The 26,377-nt window shown below is 39.8% G+C and overlaps 1 protein-coding gene across 3 annotated transcripts in view; it reads right to left on the bottom strand.

Annotated features, from left to right (window-relative positions):
- The window catches only part of SLC25A13 (solute carrier family 25 member 13), a 213,500-nt gene that overhangs the window by 48,128 nt on the left and 138,995 nt on the right, over positions 1 to 26,377 (bottom strand). For all 3 annotated transcript variants that reach the window (XM_033192420.1, XM_033192421.1, XM_033192419.1), the window contains 2 exons: positions 16,846 to 16,898; positions 15,431 to 15,511 (listed from right to left, as the gene is read on the bottom strand). In XM_033192420.1, coding sequence (XP_033048311.1) covers positions 15,431 to 15,511; positions 16,846 to 16,898 — 134 coding nt within the window. The remainder of the gene's footprint in view (positions 1 to 15,430; positions 15,512 to 16,845; positions 16,899 to 26,377) is intronic.

The raw sequence follows: 26,377 nt of genomic DNA on the forward strand, positions 1-26,377 counted from the left end.
GACTTGCCCAATTTCTAACCCACGCTCAGAACCATTACGCCTAGTTGTCTATTGTGAAAAAGCAGATTCAATAAAACAATTCATTTTCAGTTTTTTCTTTCATGTTTGAACAGAGTAGCTGCCTGAATTTTTGGTTAATCTGATCATATGGACTAGAATTCCTGTGACTTTAAGAGCTTCTAGGAGATAAAGATTTACCAATGGATTCAGAGACATTAAAATACATCAAGTAATAAGGAAGAGATGTTTTTCTAGGTACAATATAACTGATTTTCATCAGATATATCAAATTTTTCTTTGTAGATTAATCAATAATGAGAAAGCCAGGCTACTGGGTAGTAAAAAACCCAAATCTGAATCCTTGAGCTATACTATATATATATATTTATTGTGGAAGAGTCTCGTTCTGTCGCCCAGGCTGGAGTGCAGTGGTGCAAACTCAGCTCACTGTAACCTCCTTTTCCCAGGTTCAAGAGATTCTCGTGCCTCAGCCTCCCAAGTACCTGGGATTACAGGCGCTCACCACCACGCCCAGTCAATTTTTTTTTTTTTTTTTTTTTGAGACAGTCTCCCTCTGTCGCCCAGGCCGGAGTGCAGTGGCTTGATCTTGGCTCACTGCGAGCTCTGCGTCCCAGGTTCACACCATTCTCCTGCCTCAGCCTCCTGAGTAGCTGGGATTATAGGCGTCCACCACCACGCCCAGCTAATTTTCTGTGTTTTGAGTAGAGATGGGGTTTCACCATGTTAGCCAGGATAATCTTGATCTCCTGACCTCGTGACCCACCTGCCTCGGCCTCCCAAAGTTTTGTATTTTTAGTAGAGACAGTGTTTCACCATATTGGCTAGGCTGGTTTCAAATTCCTGACCTCAAGTGATCTACCTGCCTTGGCCTACCAAAATGCTGGGATTACAGGCGTGATCACCATGCCCAGTCGTGAGAAATATTTTAGGCTCAAAAATATATAACTAGTGACAATTTTAACTTTATTCAAATGGGCACGCAAAATAATTATACTGATATAGGTTTTGTCTAAATATAGCATAGTTGTTTCAAGATAGGAGCAATGGGTGCTTCACCTCTCTGCCAACACAATCTTAAGTTCACATCTCCATATGACAGTTTTCGCTGCTGTAATTCATATCAGAAGTCCATGATCTACATAAATCCACCTTTGCATCCCGGAGTGCTGAGAGCAACCAGAAAGGGTAATAGGACTGTGACTAGAACCATGTCAGCATGAAGTCCAAGCACCAAGTTCTCAAACGCACAGCGTTCTGCTGATACAAAGCATCATTATTTCCAAATGCTCTGTTTTTTTCAAGTGAAATGGTCTTCACGGCTCAAAGTAAAATTACAGGTTTTTTCTTCTAATACCCCCTTCTCTGAAATGGGCTAGTCTGCAAAGAAACCAAACTGTGGCTCCTATCACTGCATCTTTCGTTTAGTGCCCACATGCTTCCATAAGCTTGATTTCTTCCCCTCCTTACAGTTTTGCAACCCAAATCCCTCTTGCCATGTTACATAATGATTTCATTGTTGACACTTCCAGTTTGGCATAGGGAAGTGATATAGCTATTTATTTTTTAAAACAGAATGTTAAGGACTGGGTGTGGTGGCTCACGCCTGTAATCCCAGCACTTTGGGAGGCTGAGGCAGGCAGATCACTTGAGGTCAGGAAATGGAGACCAGCCTGGCCAACATGGTGAAATCCTCTCTCTACTAAAAATACAAAAATTAGCCAGGCACGGTGGCGCGTGCCTGTAGTCTTGGCCACTCGGGAGGCTGAGGCAGGAGAATTGCTTGAACCCAGGAGGCAGAGGTTACAGTGAGCCGAGATTACACCACTGCACTCGAGCCTGGTCGAGAGAACAAGACTCCATCTTGGAACACAAACAAACAAACAAACAGAATTTTAAGAAATCAAATATTTCAGAAAGGCAACATAATCCAGAGTTCCAATATACGGCCCCATTTTCTGTAAGTACTCCAAGAACAGTGACCTTCATTAAAATGATAATGTACTTTAGGTCTAACAGTTGTGGACAAGTAGGTTTTACAGTTATATGTGCCTTATAACTGACTCACCAAGGCTATCTGCTCATTTTCACAATGATAGGAAATATTGCTAGCCTAAAAACATTATCTAAAGGCTAAGGGTTCAGAAGCTCCAGTACATATTTCCCCATGATCCATTTCCTTTCATCTGTATCAATAAAACAAGGCTTTCGCCAATGCTTCTTTATTAAATGAGATAGTATTCCTGAACATTTTCTTGAGACTTCAGGAGTCAAGTCAAAAGACCTCATTAGATAAAAATAAAAGCCTTCTTACAACGCCTCCCAACCCCCAATCATTCAACAGTCTTGAGAATATTCAGAGAATATTAATAGTCTTGCATTAAAAAAATTAAACCCATCATCACTCTGCTGTCCACAGAAAACATGGCAGTATATTTTTTAATATAGCACAATTTCAACTACATTTTAAACTAAAAGCATTAAATATAACTGTAATTTAATCACCCTCCTTTAATTTGAATTCACATGGTAGATACTTATAGCTACTTAAAAAATTAAGTGGCAAAATGTATATGAAGAATATGTATCTTGATATTTTAATTATGCTCAATTGAATGTACTTAGATTTAAAGTGCTTTTCACAAATGACATGTGCTAAGAATATCTAATTGCACACTGACATTCTAAAATGTGTGCTTACATGTGTCAAAAATAGATTAATATAAAGTTATAGAATAGACTTTTACTAAAACCCAAATATATTATTTTGATTATCTGGACACAAACAAAATTGTAACTACAAACAAGATATATATTAATAAATGTCTAATAATTTATGTTTCATTAAAATGAACACACAAGTGATGACAGTGCTTGATATTTGAATAAATTAGAAAATAAAGACTTGTAAAGGAATCTAAGATTCAACATATTTTCCATTTGCTTTCTTACTAACTCAATGTTAAATAAAGACATGAAAATAATTTGTAGCATAACTATTATTATTGTATGTAGAGCTCACAGGTAAAAAAGAGATATTCAGCAAATAGCAGTGGATGGAGTAAATTAAAACACATCGCCCAAGTGCTGTTCACAACTGTTCACAAGTGCTGAAGATGGCATTCAGCAACCTCACAGAGAAGATGGCAAAGATGAGGTGGCATGAGGTCGGGAGGCCACTCACCCTGTCCAGCTCTGAAGAGAAGTGTGTTGGGCCCACTGCCTTCACAAGATACATCATCACCCTCCTGCAATCAGAAACTTGAGTCCTCACAAACTGAAAGACCTTTTCTTAAACCCTAGTATTAGGGGCTGAATTGCATCTCTCCAAAATTTGCATACTGAAGTCCTAACCCTCAGGACCTCAAAATGTGACTGGATTTGGACTTAGGGCCTTTTAAGAGGTAATTAGGAAGAAATGAAGTCAGATGGATGGGCCCTAATCCAATATGACTGGTGTCCTTATAATTAGAGATTAAGACACAGACAACACACGGACTGAGGGGTGACCATGTGAGGACACAGTGAGAAGGCGGCCATCTTCAAGAAAAGAACACAGGCCTCAGAAGAAACCAAAACTGCCAGCACCTTAACCTAGGACTTCCAGTACCTGTTGTTTAAACCACCCATTCTGTGGTATGAGGCATTTTGTTATGGCAGCCCTACCAAACGAATACACTAAGTTAGACTGTCTAAATGCACATCTCTAAACATAAAGCAATATATAAATTTTTTCTTTTGATTTAGTATGAAAATAAAACACTTAAGTGAAAAATGTGTTACTAGATTATTAACAATAGTGGAACGATAATAGATTCTTACTCCATAATTTATTCTGAGAAAGATACCAAACTGAAATATCCTAGTCCTAATTTCTTAACCACATGGTGAGGCAGAAAAAGGCTATTGTGTTTACATGTTTTACAAATATTAAGTTTCATGTTTTCAGCTTCATGGGGTTTTAATGGGCCCATAGAAGCCTGGCCAAGAAACCAAAGTGGAATCCATTTGACTGACATTAAAAAGCAATTAAGTTACAGGCCTGTCAAATATGTTAACATTTGGGGTCTGCCTGTTATACATGTGTATTTTGACTACTACTACCAGAATAGTTTAATGATTTACAGACCTTCAATGTCTAAAGTACCTTCACTGTACGAAAGCTATGACCCAGTCTTTCTTCAGATTTTCCGATCATAACAAACTCCTCCCTATTTACTAGAAATCCAGAAAGATGGCCCAATGTTTGAACTATGCTGAGTCAAACAACTCTGAGACTTTCCCAGAGAGGGGAAAGGGAGAAAAATAGAAAGGAAATATCTGGCTGGCCCAGTGTCTAGCATGAGAGTTGGACTTTCCCCTAATAAGATGACATTTCTGAGCCACTAAAGGCAGCCCTTATCAGGGAGGCTATGCTTAACTGTCTTACTCGGTTTGAGTTTCTATAATGAAGTATCATAGACTACGTGGCTTATAAACAACAAAAATTCCTTTATCAGAGTTCTGGAGGCTCGAAATCTGAGATCACAGTCCGGCATGGTTGGGATTTAGTGAGCACTGCTTCCTGGCTCACAGATGTTGTCTTCTCACTGTGTCCTCACATGGAGGAAGGAGTGGGGATCTCTCTGGGATCCCTTTTATAAGGGCACTAATCTCAACCTGTAGGTTCCACCCTCATGACCTAATCACCCCCAAAGATCCCACTCTTCTAATACCATCACAGTGGGAGTTAGGTTCAAACCTAGCAATTGTGGGGGAAATAAACATTCAATCTATAGCACCCATGAGCTCTTAGTACCATCAGATATTTCTTTTATTTTTGCCCTAGGTCCAAGTAAAATCATCTGGAGAAAGAGCCTCTCATTGGAGTAGGCAAGCAGCAGAACTCTATTCAAGACCAATGCCTTAGTCCCATTGCCTGAAGGACTTTCTGAGCAAACCAATGGAGCTGTCTCTTGGCTTTTCAGAAATCTGCAAATTTAGATAATGTCATGAGGTTAGAATTTTTATTTTTTTGGCTATGAATTGGCTCCTCCTTTTTTAAACCTCCTCTTTTCTATGATTCCTTAATGACTCTGACATAATTTCATGTTAGTCATTCAATAAAGTCTTCTCTACTTAAAATACAAGCCATAATAAATAAGCTATACCAAATGCTCCAAGTTCTTTATCTTCATCCTGTTCTTAAGATTCTGAATATATTTAGGGATTATTTATTTGTCATTCTTAGAAATGAAGTCAAACAAAGTAAATAGGAGCCTTATAAAGGTTGGTTCTAGTACTGGGCCATCATGGAATACTCTCTTGTGAAATATCCTGGATATGTAGACACCTAGCCATGTTACAGCTATTCCCTCAATTCCTGCACCCCTACTCTCCCACCAATTTTTGGAGTTAATTCCTCTTTGCTGGTCATCAGTCTCTAAATTAATAGTAACATGGTATACAGAGCCACTACCCTTTCTTTCCAATTCTATAACCAACACCTTGTAGTCCAGCATTTATTCATTCAACAGATATTTTTTTGGTTTCTTCCATATGTCAGACACAATGCTAGGCACACAGCTGTAACAGTGTGACATGACATAGGCCCTGTCATCCATATTTATAGATGTGTCAGTTCAGCCATTTACTCAAGGTCTGAGAGATGCAATTAGTTGTCAGCAAAAAGTTATGAAGGAAGATCTCCTCAAGTGGCAAAGCAGTGACCACGGTTGACAAAGACAGCAGGTCATATAATACCAGATACAGTCTCCAACCCTTCAAGTCAAGAAAAGATGGAAGGCAGAGATAAAGCATAAGTACAAACCAAGAAAATCTTTAATATGGTCTTACATTTTGGGGGAGTATGCAAAAAGTTCTCCCAGGGAATATTCCAAATAATAACAATAATAACATTTGAAAACAATGTAATCACTAGATTTTCACTGAACTACAAAAGGTTATAAAGATATAGCATTAAAAAAATTAACATTATTGCTATAGCATCACTATAAGGCATAATATATCTTAATTAATTCACATGTCACTCGAGAGTGACTTCATAACAATTCAACCTAATGATTAAGCCTCACATCATCTTATATTTATAAGTAAGATATGGCCAGGCGCGGTGGCTCAAGCCTGTAATCCCAGCACTTTGGGAGGCCGAGATGGGTGGATCATGAGGTCAGGAAATCGAGACAATCCTGGCTAACACAGTGAAACCCCATCTCTACTAAAAAAATACAAAAAACTAGCCGGGCGAGGTGGCGGGCGCCTGTAGTCCCAGCTACTCAGGAGGCTGAGGCAGGAGAATGGCGTAAACCCGGGAGGCGGAGCTTGCAGTGAGCTGAGATCCGGCCACTGCACTCCAGCCTGGGCAACAGAGCGAGACTCCGTAAAAAAAAAAAAAAAAAAAAAAAAAAAAAGTAAGATATGTGCAGAGGCTTGCATAGTGAAATAAAAATTCTATCTTAAAAAAACTACACTATGAGGCTACATATCCACACGAAATTCTGGGAAGAAAAAAATCGTGAAGTAAGACTTAAATCCACTTCAGACAATCTGTCTCACCAGCTCTGATTGTCAGAGTATATGTATTCATTACATGAGGAAATTTTCTTCCTGGTTTGATATGATTTAGTATGAAATCATAAGGGATTTCAAGTTCAATCACAAGGAATGGTGACTTTGAGTATATTTTATGACCAAAGTATACACAATACTACTCAGGGAAAACTTACAGAATTCAGAGCTAAAAACAAAACAGTACAAGAAGGGTTTGAAGACACTTATAGATAGTTGAAACAAATGGAAATGTTAAGCAAAGTCATTAATATCTGGGTGGGGCCATGACTCAAGGTTGCCATATGTATGGCCTAGCACACAAAGATCAGGTTTGCCAACCAGATTTCCTCTCTCAATAATTACATGAAACGCAAAACAAAACTGAAAAACTTGAGCTAATTAGCTGGGAGCTGGGGCAAGGGATGAAAAGAGGCTGTCTCCTGCTGTGAGAGAGACTAAGTAGCTGGCAAGAACATGAAGGGAATTCTTGAGAAAGTCAACATCAATTCTTCAGGAAGAGAAGAAGTGATGGATTAGAATAGTCAAAAGATGTGCAGAGTGATGCAAAGTCACTGCGAGAGACAAAGAAGGCCAAGTGGAGAAAATGGAGAGAGTAGTCAGTTCCTAATGCTGCCTCAATTCTCAAGAGCCTTCAATTTCATTTAATGGATACCCTTAACCTTCACTTATCTCCACTTCGGTGAGTTTCTGCCCCCTGCTACCAGAAGCAATCTAGAGAATGAATGGGTTCTAGGATCAGCAACAGACCCTCAGAGAAGGCATGAGATGGGCTATGAAACCTTCACAAGGTGAAGGGCAATGAAGATGTTCCCAGCTCACAACACAGGTTACTGAATCCTCCAGTGGTAGCTGAAACATCCTTTGCTATTATTCCTAGTAAGATATAGAGTCTAATTTCTCTCCTGTTGAATCTGGGCCAGCCTAACTGGCTTGTCTGACCAACAGAATGCACTGGCAGTGACCTTCAAGGTCAGGTCATAGGAAGTCTTGTTTCTGCCCAGGACTCTTAAGATGCCTGCTCTTGGAAGGCTCCCTCTCAGAGTCAAACTGTCAATGTTTGAAAAGACCAAGCTACACAGAGAATTCAAGCAGGTGCTCTGGACCACAGCCCCAGCTGTGACGACAGTGAGCCACCTTGGATATCTGTCCCAGTTGACCCTTCAGATGAGTCTGGCCCCAGCTTCCACTAGCCCATAACCACATAAGAATCCCAAATACAACCCTCCCAGGCTGAGCCCAGTCAATCCACAGAACCACAAGAGAGAATAATAAATATTTATTTGAAGTCACTAAATTTTCAGATTATTTGTTATGCAGCAAGAGATAATCAGAACACCTCTCCTCCTCAATGATGGAGAAACATTGAAATCATTCCTATTAGGAGGAAAGCCTTGAACTAGGATTGGCATGCACTGTGGACACAGGATGAAATTAAAGTCATTTTTAGAAAAAGGATGCTATGCTACCCAGCAGAGGAAATCAATCAGTAGAGAAATGATAAATAAGCAGGTTCACAAAGAAGACCAGAGATTTCAGGAGCACCTGAGGTAGCTGAGGTCCTCAAGAGCCATATCCAAACTGCAATACACCTATTCCATTCCGTTCCACCCAAAAAGCCAAACTAAAACATTCATTTTCATAAAATTCTCTCTCTCTGTGTATACACACACACACACACACACACACACACACACATTAGGAGTTAAAAAGTAGACACTAGAGGCTGGGCATGGTGACTCACGCCTGTAATCCCAGCACTTTGGGAGGTCGAGGTGGGTAGATCACAAGTTCAGGAGTTCGAGACCAGCCTGGCCAATATGGTGAAACCTCATCTTTACTAAACATACAAAAAAATTAGCCGGGCATGGTGGCACATGCCTGTAATCCCAGCTACTTGGGAGGCTGAGGCAGGAGAACTGCTTGAATCCAAGAGGCAGAGGTTGCAGTGAGCCAAGATCACGCCACTGCACTCCAGCCTGGGTGACAAAGCGAGACTCCATCTCAAAAAAAAAAAAAAAAAGTAGACACTAGAAGAGCAGGAAGACTAGCACTTAAGTCACGATTTAATTCTTTCATACATATTATCTCATTTAATTTTTCCCACAATCAGGCAAGGTAAGTGTGGTGCATTAAAGATGGCTGCAACATCATTGTCACGTCTCCCATTCAGAGGTAGATTATTTTCCCTGGCACTGAATCTGGCTGACCTATAACCCGTTTTAACAAATACACTGTGGCTAAATTAATGTTGCATAATCTCAAAAACTGGGCCTGAGATTTTTCTCAGTTTCTTATTCTGCTCTCAGAACTCACCTTCTTAAGTCTGACACTATAGTATGAGGAAGCTCACGCAGCTATGCCATGTGGAGAACCTGTCCCCACCCAGCCCTGGCTCCAGCTGAGCTCCAAGCTGGTTGCCATTTGTGTGAGGACATTCTGGACCTTCTAGCTACCTCACTACTCCAGCTGAAATCACGGGAAAGAGACAGAAACCATGGGAAGGAGGCAGCATTCATGAAAACAGAACAGATTTTTTTGTTTTTTTAATACTTTAAGTTCTAGGGTACATGTACACAACGTGCAGGTTTGTTACATATGCACACATGTGCCATGTTGGTGTGCTGCACCCATTTACTCATCATTTACATTAGGTATATCTCCTAATGCTATCCCTCCACCCTCCCCCTACCTCACAACAGGTTCCCCTTCCTGTGTGAGGTTCCCCTTCCTGTGTCCAAGTGTTCTTGTTGTTCAATTCCCACCTATAAGTGAGAACATGCGGTGTTTTTTTTTTTGTCCTTGCGACAGTTTGCTCAGAATGATGGTTTCTGGCTTCATCCATGTTCCTACAAAGGACATGAAGTCATCCTTTTTTTATGGCTGCATAGTATTACATGGTGTATATGTGCCACATTTTCTTAATTCACTCTGTCACTGATGGACATTTGGGTTGATTCCAAGTCTTTGCTATTGTGAATAGTGCCGCAGTAAACATACGTGTGCATGTGTCTTTATAGCAGCATGATTTATAATCCTTTGGGTATATACCTAGTAATAGGATGGCTGGGTCAAGTGGTATTTCTAGTCCTAGATCCTTGAGGAATTGCCACACTGTCTTCCACAATGGTTGAACTAGTTTACAGTCCCACCAGCAGTATAAAAGAGTTCCTATTTCTCCACATCCTCTCCAGCACCTGCTGTTCCCTGACTTTTTAATGATCGTCATTGGAACAGATTATCGTTTTAAACCACTAAGTTTTGGAGAGGTTTGTTATACAGCAATAGATAACTGAAAGAGAAAGTTGCTAGCTAAATTTTATAGACAAGAAAACTGCAACTCAGAGAAGTCAAGTAAGTTGTATAATCCTTGATTCACATCTGGCAGGTGAAGGCCTTGAGACCCTAAACTGACTAAAAGCTCATGTTCTTTCCAGTAAACTGGACAGCCTCTTGTTAGATGTGATTATTCTTACTACAAATGGCTATGATTTTCAAAAGGATTAACTTTACAAAAAAAAAAAAAAAAGAAGAAAACAAAAAACAAAAAACGAAGAAGCATCCCTGTTCTAATTCTCAGAAATTAGAATGGCAAGGTTTTAAAAGGAACACTTCCACTTTGTAAAATGATCTCCATCTATATGCTTTCTATTCTTGGTGATTTGGGAATCATCGTTAAGTATGGCTTGGAGAGAAAGGTGGTAAGTTTTACTGTTAATGACGGGAAGGGGTTTGGCTAACATTAAAGAAAAGATATAAATTAGTCCATTACCAGATTTGTCATTGATTGGCTGTGAAGATTGACAAGATCACTTTTGAGTGATTTTAGCTTTAAAATTCTTTCATTTAACCAATATTTACAAAGAGTCTACAGGTTACCATGCAATGCCTGCAGTCCCTGGAATACATCAATGAATAAGAAGATCCATGTCCTTGCAGAACTTGTACTCTACCATGAAGGGGACAGAAAATAAACAAAAATCAGGAAAAATAAGTAAGTCATACAGAATGTTTGAAGGTAGTAAGAACCATGGCAACAGGAGAAGAAAGGGGGGGATGGGAAGGCAGGCTGATAGGTAGATAGAGAGTGTTTGCTGGCAGTGGCGAGGGTTAACATTTTTAAACTAAGTATCATGTATAAGTTTAAAGCATAAGACTGAAGCAATGACTGTTGTCCAGGGAGAAACCCCAAGTAACCAAAAACTTGGTTAAATGAATACACTGTTCCAACCATAAGTCTATCTAGAAACCCACACATAACAGACATATGCAGTATATGCCACATTCCAACACTAGAACGTAATACTCCCATTTACTATTATTTTCTGATAAGCAAAGCACATGAGTTGCACTAATGGGAAAAAATGCAAAGGCATCAATCTGGGAATCATATGAGTTGTTCCTAGAGCATTGTGTTAGGATGAAGCATTCAAAAGCAAACATTTATACTGCTTAGGATACTCACAAGTAATAAAAAGTAGAAAGACATGCTTAGAATGAAAAACAGCAGTGTCAGGACAGAGTTTTCTTTTGGGAGATAAGGGAAGGAAAAGCAATTTGGACAGGTACATTAAGGGCCTCCAACTGCACTGTCAAGTTTGCCACCAATCTAAGTGGTAGGCACACCTGTGTCTGTATCTTTGTGTTTTTCAAAATCTTTCAAAATAAAACAATTGCAACTGAATGTAATGTATGAGATGAGTAATAAAAACTTGCCTTAAAAACAGTATTTGATATGTGGCTGGACAAACTGGCATAAACACATCATGCATATGGGAATCACCATAATGGTGGGAATCAGGCAGGCAACAGCATTAGGGTACTACTTATTTATAGGGGAGGGTAATTAAGATTACTCTTCATTCCATGTTTTCCCAACAGTGTTATTCTCACCAGTCCCTTTTAGAACCAGTGACACAAACATATAAATTGTTTTTCCAACTAAAAATGCACTCAAAATAATACAAACTTCTATAAACACCAATTATATTTACAATGTGCACATTCATGCACACAAATGTGTGCATCACAATGAAAAAATACCCTGGGCCCATTATCAAAGGACCGTAGTTTAAAACATGTTAATTTGTCTTTCCAAAAATTACTACACAATACTACTACTTTGTATTGGTATATGAACAGTTTTTACTAAATATGGCTTTATAAGACAGATGTTCATATTTTATGACTTTCTTAGTAATATTAGATTTATTTTCATGCCAAATAAATTAATCATCATATTTATACTTCTTCCTTGAAACTAGTCACCGCACCACTTGTATTCTTTACCTGGTGACTTTTTTTTAAAGATCAAAGGATCAAAAGCTAAAGATCCCAGGCTCCTCAAGATTTCAACCTAGACGCATATTGTACTAGATATATAAAAGTCATACACTTACTTTGTCGAATGAAGCACTGCAGCCTACAGATCATACTGCATTACATATGTTATTTTTCATTTTGTCTTAAAGTAACAGCAAAAAAGCAATAAAGACAACATATTCAGATGTAATACATCAGTTTTCAGAATCATTGGGAACCTAACTGGAAGTGGTTAGTGGTAACAGAACCTCTGTCTTCTGACACACTGACTGAAAGTTTCCATGGGCACTAACACAGATTCTCAATCACAGCCCTCTAAAGGCACCAAGTATTTGATCCAAGAAGGGAAAAGATGGAAAAAAACCCAGAAGGCATACACACACACACACACACACACACACACACACACACACACACATATATATATACCTCATGCAGGGAAGACTGAAGGTCCAGGTCTCCATTACAACTCCCACAACTACAAGTCTAATTTAGAATGCAGAAACCCAACTTACGGAGAAAACACAAACCACAAAGAATTATTTCAGATTTAGAGTTTGTAAACCCCAGTCTCAGTACCAAGTTTTGTCTTAAAACACGCTGAATGTATCACTACTGTTAAAGTGTGAATCTATAAAAATGCTCAGAAAACTGGAGTCAATTTTTTAATGGTGCTCTAAACTAAAACTAATCTCAAATGCAAAAAATGAGTTTAAAAATAAATATCAGACTTGCTCTTTTTCCTATGTCAGTGAAACAGAAGATTATTTTTTAATCTCTTCAGTTACAGGCTTTATTATACCAAAAATAATAAATAAGAAATGGGATAAACTTTATTCCTTTTTAGTGACAATGATTTTTTCCCTCCAAATTTACTAACACTTTCATTTTTCTAAAAAAAAAATACAATAAAACAGGTTGTTTAGCTAATCACTATGAAGTTATGAGACAAAGACCTCCCTACATACTTTCCTCGTTTTTGCAGAAAACAGATCATAAAACAGAATAAGCCTTGTTCAAAGAAATGAGCAGCTTTGGTTACAAGTGCAACAGTCAGCCATGTGTACTAATTCTCAGTAATCATGAAGCAAGGTGAGGTCCCCAGAGACTTAAAAGTCAACACCTAGCAATGCTTGGATGAACTAAGATGAGGAACCGCTCATGTGGCACAACCTTACAAAACCCTTTGTATTCCCAATGGGACAGATGAGGCTGTGGAACTCACAACAACCCTCTAAGGTGTGTGACTGCCTCCAATTATACAGAAAACTTTGCTAAAGCCTGCAAAGAAAGATGCTGCTGCTACTTAAAAAATGCATGGGTGGGTGGGGTGGCCCACGCCTGTAATCCCAGTACTTTGGGAGGCCAAGGTGGACAGATCAGGAGGTCAGGAGATTGAGACCATCCTGGCCAACATGGTGAAACCCAGTCTCTACTAAAAATTAGTAGCAAAGAAGTTAGCTGGGCATGGTGGTGCGTGCCTGTAGTCCCAGCTACTCAGGAGGCTGAGGCAGGAGAATCGCTTGAACCTGGGAGATGGAGGTTGCGATCGCTTCACTGCACTCCGGCCTGGTGACAGAGCAAAACTGTCTTAAAAAAAAAAAAAAGAAAAAAAGGATGTGCGTGCACACACAAACACACAGAAAATGGAACCATCCATTCATCTACTCAGAGATCTAAAGGGACCTGGGTTGTCTGCTACCTACAGGATTGCTTACCTGAAAATAAACTCTTCTTAAAGTAATGACTGGGGGAAAAAAGGTAAAGGAGAAGACTTGAAAAGCTAAGGACCACTGTCTACCTCTGAGATTAAGGATGGCAAATCTCATTTCACAGATATTTTAAGTAGCTGTAAAGCCTAAGTGGCTCCAATTTTAAGCCTGTGTTTAGATCAGGTTTGAAAAGGGCTACATCTCTTTACATAACTAGGCACCACTTCTGATGCCAATGTGCTTTGTGTTTGAAATGGGCGACTGCATATGCAAAAACAAGACCACCTACAGATGGCACCTAGAAAATACGTGCCACAACCAATCTCCTTGGCACCCAGAGGCATGTGCAGGCAAAATGCTTTAATTAAAAAGAAAATAAACCTCTGGGCACCATGCCATGATGATTGCCAACATCTTGAGTAGTATCACATAATTAATTTTACATTTTAATTCTTATAGAAATCTATGATCACATCTTTTCAGAAAGCTTAAAATGTAACTTAAAAAAAACAACAACCCCACCTGACCTACCAAAAAACCCTGCTATATCCTGGACCCAGCAACAACCTGCAGGACTAGGCTAGGCACAGCCTATGGATATACCTATCCAAAAATTAGAAAACCTACTTACTCAAATGGAAACTACAGAGTTGTTTTAAATGGAGAGTACTTATGGGGAAGAGAAACTTCTAAAATTCTCTTTGATTATTATTGTGTGCCCTTTTTATTTAGGACATTAAAGCCTCCTTTTTTCCATCCTGACTGCTCCTAAAGTTACAGAACAAGGGGATCCTGCCTGGCCATCTCCGACAGGTCACTGATCAAACAGAGAGTCAGGCAGTAGCCAAATTCCATCCATTTCTAAAGAATACCAGGAGCTAGGACTTCTTAGCTCCTGCTACATTTAAGAAACCATCATTCAGTGTTAGATAGGACAATAAGCCCTTTCCACACAAACATTGCCCAACGTCTAAACTCAAGGATCTTCAAGAAAAAAATTACTTTAGGAATACTACTTCCTGCCCAGGGTAAGCCAATTTTAAAAAATGACTTCATCTTTTTTATAAGAAATAGGTTCAGATAAAAAAATACCAATTTTGTATTGCCTGAGTGATCAAAGCCTGTTATTTAACCAACCTTATCTTTAAATAACACTAGTCTTTGTATAAGAGTTTAATTTGCTTAAAGTATTTACATTCACATGAACAAACCAGTACATGAGATAAAACGAGACACACTGTTTTGCTGAGCTTCAGAACAAGATGCAGGTTGTTCATCCATATAAGGAAACAATCATTCCAAGCGTTTTTGACAATGCAGAGCACACTCAGCCAGTTATTTCCCAGCATTGTTCTCCCAAAAGCAGTGGAAGCTTGAATAGATGCTGCCACTTGCAAGGCAAAGCCAAGCAGAGCGCTATGGTTGCTGACTTCAAACTACAAGTTCTAGTGCCTGACCCAGCAGAGGGTGCCATGAGGAAAGAATGTACTAAACATTAACTTTAGAAAAGGTTAGCAAAGATTTTTCAAAGGGCAAACACTTCTGTCACAAATGACTTTTATTGTAGAACAAACCATAAGCAATGACGAATTTAACAGGCATGACTTAACAGGCAGTAAGATCAGAAACATTTACCCTTCCACCCCTGGAATGGTTCGCCTGTCTAGGAAAAGCCGAGGTGCCCTAGTAGACTCTGCCCTTGTTCAGGATCTGTGGTTAAACAGAAGCCTTAGTCCACACCTGTTGACCATGGCAGTGATATATATGTGAAACAAATATTTTCAGTGTAGAGATCTTCAAAAGGTACTTACGCAGCCTCCAGCAAGAATTTCTGCTGCAAGTGGGACCGAACCATCTTTGTGCATAAATTTATCCCTCACAAAATCGTTCACCTTGAAGAAAAATATTTATAGAAGCTGATGAAAAATATAAAGAAAGTCATTAAACACTTATAAATATGCATCTGTCAATATAGGCTATTTTTTCTATCAGTCTATTGGAGTAATCATAAATTGCACAAATTAACAGATCTTAAAATAGTTTGAGAAGTACTCAATAGCATAATACAGTTTTAAAAAATGAAAAATATATATGCATCACTGATGTTTCAAGAGAAAAGTTAAAAGATAAATGAAAGCCAAAAATACGCTCTGCAATTAGAATAGCTTACGAAGGCTGATTTTGTCACTGATAATAGTGACAAAATAAAAACATACATCTTACAACTTAACACTGTTTTATAAGGCTTGATTAAAAATCACTTTCAAGTCTTCTAACAAGAATTAATCTAAAACACTACTCATCATGGAGATAAATTTGTCTGAGCAGACTTTTTCAGCTTAGAAGAAATTCAATATCTAAAAATTCCTCAAGGATTCTCAAAGAACATAAATTATATTAATTAATTAATTAATATAATATTCTCAAAATGGCATGTACTACAAGAAATTTTAAGAAACATCATATCTTTTTGGCAGACATAGGCCAGAGAAGATTAGGTCACATAATAAAAAGGTAAAATAAGAATTTCAGGCTCCAAAGCTACACAGTTCAATCTAAAGCTAGAGTTTTACTTTCTGGGGCTTTATGGCCTTAGTGATGCAAATGTTTGTACATTCCACAAACACTTAAACTGAATATCAACCATCTGTCAAATATGAGCCAGGCACTGGGCAAATAATCTGATGAAGGATTGACTTTAACTAGAACCCAGATCCCTGCACATTTGGCTTTACAGAACACACCCTAACCATGAATCCCATAAAACAGCAGGTGCTGACATGCTCTGGAGTCAGACAAGTCTGATTTTAAATTCTAGTTCTCCCATTTATGATTTGTGTGAACACAGGTAGGCTCTTTAAGCCCGATAGGCCTTAGTTTCCTTATGTGTAAACTGTGGATCATGCTTTGTTGAGATCAGACCAGTAAAAGGTAATATATATAATGTGCCTAATACAGTAGATACTGAAGGGAATTTAGCTGCTACTGCTATGATGACAACAATGATGGCAGCAACCACCAAAAGTACTCACATTTATTATCACATTTTTGGATGTCCACTGCTAAATGGGGAATAATGAAAAAACGTGTGTGGTGAGTTCCCCTGCTTTCAAATTAGCTAGCACCTCTGAACAAACAAACCTGCTGTTTCCTATAAGAATACTTGCTAGTATTCTTGAGTATGTACAAAAGCCCTTACTAAGAAGCACCAACTCAAAAGACTTACTGTAAGTTTTATGGCCTTCTCTGGGGCAACTCCCAATAACTGTGGCAACAGACCTAAAAATCAACAAAAAGTAGAAGTATATTAAATAAATTAGCATTAACTAAACAAATCAACAGTTCTACAGAGGGGATTACCACTTAAAAACTGCTTAATCTCTGCTGCAATTTTCTGCTATTACCCTTAATGAGAATATTTGAAATGGAATGTTTAAGTACTAACTTCTAACAGCCGCATCAGGCCCAAGTACATTCCATCTCACATTCTGGATCGTTTGCACATTGGGTAAATCAACAGTATTAGTGACATAGGAAATCTCATTATTCCCCGAAAGTCTGCTCCTTCCCTTCTGCCTTCTAAGTCAGTGGACCACCTGATTTTCTAAATCAAGAACCACTTTTGGGGAAGGCAGTGAGAACACTGAGTGCATTTAGTGGAGCTACGTATCTGAACTAAAAAATCTCATCATTTTCATTTGTTCTTCTTAAAGAAAAAAATTTAAATCACAATTGTTTTTTCTTGGAAACATGCACCAAGCTAACACTGATGGTAGGAGTATGCTGTACCCTTTGTCATACTTTGCGAGAGGTTCATGGTTCTATTCTTCATTGGAAGTACAATTTTCTAATTTATCTATATAAGAAGGTCCACTTGCAGCCTCTTCTGAGGGACCAGCCCTGCCCACACTCTCTTCCTAAACGAGCAAGCCTGAGAGGTCACTAGCTTGAATGCCATATGTATCCAACCTATAGGTACATTTTACTGAGTAACGAAGTTTCAAACATAATCTGACCTCCTTGTAAGAAAGATCAATGAGGCCAGTAATCATGCCTGTAATCCCAACACTTTGGGAGGCTGAGGAGGGCAGATCACCTGAGGTCAGGAGTTTGAGACCAGCCTGACCAACAAGGTGAAACCCTGTCTCTACTAAAAATACAAAAATTAGCTGGGTGTGGTGGCAGGCACCTGTAGTCCCAGCTACTCAGGAGGCCAAGACAGGAGAATTGCTTGAACCTGGGAGGCAGAGGTTGCAGTGAGCAGACACTGCACCACTGCACTCCAGACTGGGCAATGGAGCGACATTCTATCTCAAAAAAAATAAATAAATAAAACAAATAAAATAAAATAAAATAAAACAAAATAAAATATCAATGAACGGAATGACCTAGCCGTCAGTTCACAGGTTCAGTTCTGACTGAACTGACTGACCCTAGGCCTCTTTCTGACATCCAAGCCATCTGCTCTATTGCATGAAGCTCCATCCTTCAGACAGAAACCATGCAAGGTGGTGCCCACCCTGCTCTGAGGCCCGTACCTCAATGAGGACAAATGCCCGTTTCTTTCTTTCTTTTTTTTTTTTTGAGATGGAGTCTCACTCTGTCGCCCAGGCTAGAGTGCAGTGGCTTGATCTCAGCTCATTGACAGCTCTGCCTCCCGGGCTCACGCCATTCTCCTGCCTCAGCCTCCGGAGTGGCTGGGACTACAGGCACCCGCTACCATGTCCAGCTAATTTTTTGTTTTAGTACAGATGGGGTTTCACCATGTTAGCCAGGATGGTCTTGATCTCCTGACTTCATGATTTGTCTGCCTTGGCTTCCCAAAGTGCTGGGATTATAGGCGTGAGCCACGCGCCCGGTCTCCAGTTTCTATTTTTATTGCTCTATTGATACCCTCACAATTGATAAAAATTTTTTCTTTGCTCATATCCTTATAAAGGGGGAAAACTAAATAGATGAATGCAGCTTGATGTTTTTGGAAAAATGGGAGAAAGTCCTTCATTGTGGAATTAAACAAGGATAAGGATGGTGAGGCTAATGAAAATTTTCTTTAAAAGTGCATCATGTTTATTACATGCCAGGTACCATTTTGAAAACTTTATTAACTCATTTAATCCTCATAATCACTCTATAGAGAGGAAACCAAGGCATAGAGAGTTAAAGTAATTTGTTCCAAGTTACCTAGCTGGTAAGTGGTGAGACTGGGATACAAGCTTTAGCCATCTTACTCAAAAAAATCTATACCTTTATACACCACTTAACTCTATGTGTTAATATGCAAAGGCGCATCTGCATCTCACACCCAGCTGCATTTGTTCACTTATATAACCTGCCTAGATCCTACAAGCATTTAAGTTTGCAACACTTCTTTTTGTTTTTTCTTATTTTTTATTTTTAACAAAGAGACAAGGTCTCACTATGTTGCCCAGACTGGTCTCAGATTCCTAGCCTCAAGCAATCCTCCTGCCTAGGGTTTCCAAAGTGCTGGGATTACAGGTGCGAGCCATCTCACCTGGCCTGAGTTAGTAATCCTTCACTAGGCAACCATAATATCTAAACCTGCTTCATCCCCGGAGCCACAGCTGACTGGACAATGTAAAACACCTAAAAGATAAGCAAATCAAGAGTTCAGCAACTTAAGCCTACTACCAAAAATGGAGCTGGCCAATCAGGATGCCTTCCCCAGGAGTATGACTGACAGTCCTTAGCGACGAGGGGACAAGTTAGCACAGAAGCAGCAAGATGAAAAGATGTCATGGGTGGAGCAAGGAAAGCAGCCAATTGGAAGTCATGTGCGCGCTAATGTCACAAGGAAGCAGAAACCATGAATAAGCAGAGGAAGTGCGTTGGTGGACAGATGAGAATGTGAAGCAAAAGGAATGGAAACTCTGAAAAAGAGAATGCGCATAGCCCATGAAAGGCACACAGGTGGGAGTGCCCGTCCCCATCACCTTCGGGTCCCACTGAAGCCAGGCTCCAGTGTAGCTCCTGCTCTTGGATCCCTGAGATTTCTACCTTCTTTCTCTCTTGTGCAAATGCTTATCAAAAGCCCCCTTTAGCTCTTGCTAGCTTGAGCGGGGCTTTGCTCTTTAGAATCTAAATGAGCTGAGGCAGCATATGAGAAAAATTGGGAATATGCAACCATTTGGGCAAAGCAAGCATTCTTATCCAAAGCAAGCATTCTCTCCTAAACTATACTCATGACACTCACTCACTGATCTTTCATTAAGATATCTATAATAAGAGAAGGCTTGGTTATTATTTAATAAAAGTACAACATTAATTTCTACTAGGAATATGTGGGCAGACGCCTGTTTAAACTACCTCTTCACATTTGAAATTTCCATCTTACTCCCTGTATTCAGGTCAAGTGCCAAAATGTTTAGTTAAATATTTACTTGCTAGAAGTATTTTTCTCATCATTAAATTGTAGACCAAAATTGTGGATGGGTTGAAAGCACTGTGATTTAAATGATGATCTCTTGTCTCCATAACTATCCTGTGACAGTCTTTTTAAATGACTAATAAAAAACCAGCCCACAGAGCCAAATGACTACAGTGTTAGATACAATCACTTCAGTCAGCCTTTCAAACTACTGAGATTTATCTTTCTCAGCATAAATTTAGTAATGCCTGTGAAGAGCAAAAAACAAAAGGGAAAACCCTGTGTGTAAGACTACAAAGAAGGCAACAAATAGCTATTTGTTCAGCAAACATTTACCAAATGCATCCTCTGTGTGCCTGGTACTGAGAGGGACTGGAACGAACACAGTGAGACTGGTGCCTCCCGCTTAAGAAATTCAGAGTTTAGAGGGAAAGGGAAATCTAGTTGTCTCCACCTGCCAGATGGGGGACAAACCACCTAAAAACAGCACGTGCTGCATGCCAGACCCCAGGGGCATCACAGGACTATGAGAACCCAGTGGAGAGAACCAGATCTTCTGCCTGCAGGAGGGAAAAAAAAGCATCAAAGAAGAGGAGATATTTGCCCTGGGACTTCAAGGGTGAGCAGAGGTTTGCTGGAGAGATGAGACAATGAGAGAATGGAGGGAAAGGTGATCCAGGCAGAGGAAACAGTTGGTGTGCAAAGGCATCAACATCTTAAGGCTATGGCAAGCAGTCAGGGCACTAGAGGCTGTGCTTGGATCACAGAAGACCAGATAGCAAGTAACAATATTATTAATAGTAGTTTAATAGTAGTGATAATGACAACAGCCAATAATTGGGGAGCATTTGCTATATCCACATACTACTCTGTGTTTTATGTGAATGAACACATTTAATCCACAGAACACCCTACTTAGTGGCTTTTGTTTTATCCACAGCAACTGAAGAAGAAACTGAGGCCGACTTTAAGGGTGCTGCCCATGGTGGCTTAGCTGTTCGATGGAAGAACGGGGTTCCACCCAGCCTGTCCGGCTCCAGTCTCTGCTCTTACCTGGTAAACTGCATAACTTCTCTCCCAGGCCCACTAAGGAGCATGCATCAAATTCTGTAGATGCATGGGGTGGCTTTTAGGGTAAAAAGTAAAGTTCAAAAAGTAAAAAGTTCTAGAGGCAGGTGAAGGATAGTTTGCAAGAGCAGAGACCTGAGGCAGTTAGAGAAACTAGGAGGTTAAAGTAATATACTAGAGGCCCCACGTTTCCTTATATTAAATGATTAACTTCAACTTAGAATAAAACCAAAGTACAAATCCACTCCTAAGACCTAGGCCAGATGCTGGCACTCAGGGAAGTTGTTGATAAGAACCATTCTTGTAGTGACTACCCTGTCTGGTTAAACAGGAAAATGAAGGTGACTGGATTATAATCTGAGGCCCACTACAGATGTGGGCCTTGAAAACATTAGTCTTGAGTACTTGCTCTTTGTAAAAAGGTCATGATCTGTGAAACAATGAAAAGTTAAAGAGGTGGGAATTCCAAGATCCCTCCTTGTACCTTGACCTCAGAGGGAAGAGAGGTAGCAAGGCCCAGTAATGCCTAAAGCAGAGAGTCTAGATGAGGCACTTCAACGCAACCACATTTAAGTCTAAAGTGCATATATATCTGACATCTGGGTAACTCAGCAGAAAAATCAGGTTTCTAATATAAGATGTTTCTGTTGGGTCCTGGAAATTCACTTTAACCATTTGAAACAGAGAATGGATGTGTGTGTTGTTTCTAACTTGTCAAAACAGCAGTCCATTTTCCTACTGCCTCAAATGAAATTTATTAGTGTGGTTAGTTTTCCAATCTTCTCCTTTTAGTTCAGTTCCATCAGCACATATGGCAATGCTTCCTTGGCAACTCGACTCTACCAGAAGGCTGCTAATGCGAGAAAAGATTTACAGGGTACAGTATTAATGTAGTATTTTGTCTTCACATTTCATGGGTTGGAGATATAAATCACACTATCCCCTCTGAATCCAGTCCCTAGAACAAACCAAGGAGCTGGAGGTGTGGGGACCAAGCCCAGATCAGGGGTCTCCAACTCAGGCTTCATAGGATATCCCCAAAAGAGGCTCCTGGGACCACTGTGATCAACCAGAGGGCTAGCACTTAAGAACCTGTTAGAAATACAACTGGAATTTCAGGGTTGCAAGGGATTATGAAAGAAACTCATTAATATTGCTGGCCTAATTTAAACTAATTTTAGGCTATTTCCAACGGGCTGGCAGCAAAATGAACAACCTAGGGCATGGGCTTTCAAGGTGGACAGACCTGGGCTAGAATCCTAGGTCTGTGCCTCTTTCACACTGAGTGATCTTGGGTAGTTATTCTTTGAATTCTAGGTTCCCCGCTGGCAAAACAAAGGTGCTAATTATTATCTATGGGTTTATTTTGGTAATTATATGAATAAGTGTACAAAGAACCAGACACTATTTACCTCATATATTATGTATTCCAAAAGACATAATGCTTCTCTCTACCTATCTTTTCAAGACACAGCGTTGCTTTCTTTTGTTTGCAAGAGGCAATTCAGCCTGAATCATGTTCATAGCCTACCATTAGTTAAGGAGTATCACGCTGTGCCCATGACATTATGCCTATTTTAGAACAGCTGTCCCCAAGCAGTGAGAGCACATGTGGTCTGAGAGTGTCCAGGGGCCCTGCACACTTTGGGCAAGGTAAAGTAATAGCACAGAAAAAACAACAGCAAAATAACATGTTATTAAGCTGAAATAAAATATTTTAGTTAAAAGCTTAAATGATCCTCAACCTCTGCTGACAAGCAACTTTTCACAATGTAATTTCTACCAGGTGACAAAAAAAGCCAAGTGATGTTGTTGACAAGTTACCTAATCTCTTTGTATCTTAGTTTCCACATCTGTAGAATGGGAATAATCATGATTCCATTTTCACAGGGTAGTCATGAAGATGAAATGAGTTAATACTCACAAAATCCTCAGACCAGTACCAAGTACAGACAATAAAGACTACAGAAATGGATTTTTGTTGTTGTTGTTGATTTTCATCATCACTATCACTTATTCTTCCTCCTCCTCCTTCATGGAAATTGGACTCCAGAGAGGCTAAGCAGCTTGTTTCAAGTCACTAACTTCTGAGTGACTATGTAGTAGTACTCAAGAGTTGAATTGAGGCCTGCCAGTACTCTCAAACCAGGGCTCTGCGCTCCTTAATTCTCTGTGGTATCCAGTTTCCTCTAACAGACTTATTGCTCCAACTTCCTCCTCTGCCCTGGAAAGGCATTTCTTCCAGACTAGACTGTTCTGAAACTTTTCTCTAGGCCTCAGCTCACCCTGGGCCAGCACCCTGCCCTGACTGAACCTTTTACACAACAAAAGGATGGTGGCCATGTAACAGGCATCTACGTCATGCTTCCCTGTCTCTCCAGATAGTGAATATCAGACTCCTTAAAACCTGAAAGGCACTGAATGTGAGAGCCAAGCTGCAGGCTATAATATGGTGAACCAGTGAGAGCAAGAACATACTGGGAAGGAGGTGTAGGGTCAGGAGTGGGTTAGAAGCCAGGCTGAGCAGCCACTGTAACCCAGAGTGGCCAGGGTGCCAAAGGACTATGCTGGCCAATGCTAGCAGGATCACAGAGGTGAAGGGGCTACTACCAAGGAAGAAACTTGGTAACTAAGGCAGTAGTTATCAGTTCTGTCTCAGCATAGAACTTAGACGGGCCAGCCCAACCCAGAGAAAGACAGCTAAGAACATGTAACACAGGGTAGAAGGTATTCAGGGCAGAGACGAGCAGTAAACTTTGGCAGGAAAAATTAATCCAGAAGACACCCCTATTCCTGTAGCTGAAGCCACAGCCAGCACACTGTTGTGTTGTCTAGTTTCCACCTGGTAGCAACCCCTCCGATGTCAAATTCTTACCCTTCTGACCTCACTATTGAAACCAGAACACTTGTCCCCATCTTCCTTGAGAAACCCCTTTGCTTTCAACATCAGATTAACCTTCATTCTGCAGCTATCAGCACTCTCTGTGCGCTGCCTTACAGCTTTTATTCCTGCTCCTGTTGCCATGCCCTTCTCTCTTCACTTGCTCAAGCATTCTTTCCTCCCTCCTCCTCCTCCCATTTGTCTGTCTGCTTTTAACTCAGATTGCCCCTAGGCATGAGGCATTTCCACCCTCCCAACTACACTATTCCCTTTCAAAGCCTTCATTACAACCCAATTCTGACAGGCTCTTTGCACTGCTACCCCAAGGTAAGCTGTACAGCGGAGCTGGGGAAATAGCCAGGGACAAAGACAGAAATGAAGATTTAAATGCCAGTTTATCTAGGTTAAATGTTTTACACTCGAAATTTCAAGCACTGTCTGTTATCTTAGCTATGGCTCAGGATGCCTTTGGGAGACAAAGTGTTAAAACATAAAATAAGTGATTATGATTATGGTCTAGAAAGAAATCAGTTCCTCAACTCCTCTATTCTGAGGCTTTCTGAGGCTTTCTAGAAGTAAAGATAATTGAGGAAAATGATCAGATACTCCTTCAGTTTTTCACCATAGTACATGAGAACTTTCAGGATCCTGGTTATCTTTTCTTCTATCTAAACTATTTCCCTCCTGCTGAAATTTAATCTATCTCCCTTGTTTTAGTCTCAGCAACAGTAGTTGGTTATAAATTATCATTCTTGAGGTGTGGAACTAATTCACTCATTAACCTCTTCTCTAGGATACCTACATGTCTTTTTGTCATCTTTTTCCCATTTTCTAAAGTCATCAATTGTTACCATAGCACTCTCAAGCCTCTAACAATTCTCTCATCCACCTTAGATCCAGTATGTGTCACCTTAGTCTCAGATTACAATGCCCTGTGCTCACTACAGTTAGCTCACCATAGATTTCTGGAGGTTGGCTAACCCAACACATGATCGGTTGAAATTTTTTGCTCATTCTTATGTGGCTTCCTATAACCAAACACATGTCTTCTGATCTTTGTATAGATTAACGCTTTAAATGAAAATGTGCAGACATTGGCCAAGAAAATAAAGACTCAAACCTATCCATTTTGCAATCATTAAAAGTTTTAGTGGACATGGATGGACATGAGTGCAGTTCACGGATTAACTGTGGTTTGTTCCAAGATGCATATGTTCTTAAGTAATGCAGAACAGTCATGGAAATTTCAACCATTTTATTTTGGTGCCAGAATTTTAAAGTTTATTTTTATCCACATGAATTATGCAAGAAGGAAGAATCTCACTGTGATTCTAAAGAATTTGGATACTCCCTTTTATAGTACCATCAATGATACGGGACCTGGCTTAAACTAGCTGCCTGCCAAAACTTCCCTCTGCAATATAAAAGTATCAATAACTTCCTGAGATATCACCACAACATCCTCTAGATGTCACCTTGAGAACATTCCAGGATGGAAGATGACTGCTTTGTACTACACAGACAACTTGAAATAGAAATATTTACAACTCTGCAAGCTTGGATCAATGGACTGATTAAAAAAATTTCTTGCCAATTTCCTCAAAGGTTAAGCATTGCTCTAAATTAAGTTTAATTCATAAAATGATCTAATTACTCTTTCTGGGAGATTTTCTTTAGGGCTTCTCCCATGAATAGAAACAAAAATCTTCCTCTAAGAAGTATTTCTGATAGACCCTGATTTTTCTCTCTTTTTTTTTCTTTTTAATTGAGACAGAGTTTCACTCTTGTCTCTCAGGCGGGAGGGCAGTGGCACAATCTCAGCTCACTGCATCCTCTGCCTCCTGGGTTCAAGCGATTCTCCTGCCTCAGCCTGTAGCTGAGATTATAGGCCCGCCATCATGCCCAGCTAATTTTTGTATTTTTAGTAGCGACGGGGTTTGGCCACGTTGGCCAGGCTGGTCTTGAACTCCTGACCTCAGGTGATCCACCCGCCTCGGTCTCCCAAAGAGCTGGGATTATAGGTGTGAGTCACCACACCCAGCCGTGATTTCACATCTTTTTTCCCAAGATTCTCCCAAAACATTTTCCAATGTCTAATGCTGCTCATCTCATCACCTGAAACATCTGAGGAGGAAGACTGCAACAAAATTTAAAAGCAGAAATTATTTACTCCTGGAACATTAAGAGCATTTAATTATGGCTGATTACCCAATCAATTGTTGTTCTTTAATATGAAGAATCTATAGCTAGCCAATGACTGACTCATTTGGTTATGCCAGTCATTCAAACCAAACAAGTTGTCAGGTAATTCATTAAGGATTTCAAATACCTGAGCACATTAAATCACTCTGAAGACCGGAGAGGAAACAGAAAGAATTTTACAAGTGACTTCAGGAAGACCTGGATTATCTCAGGTGTGATTTC

This window comes from Trachypithecus francoisi, unplaced genomic scaffold (genome assembly GCF_009764315.1).
Source record: "Trachypithecus francoisi isolate TF-2019V2 unplaced genomic scaffold, Tfra_2.0 Lachesis_group4, whole genome shotgun sequence".
Classification (NCBI taxonomy): domain Eukaryota; kingdom Metazoa; phylum Chordata; class Mammalia; order Primates; family Cercopithecidae; genus Trachypithecus; species Trachypithecus francoisi.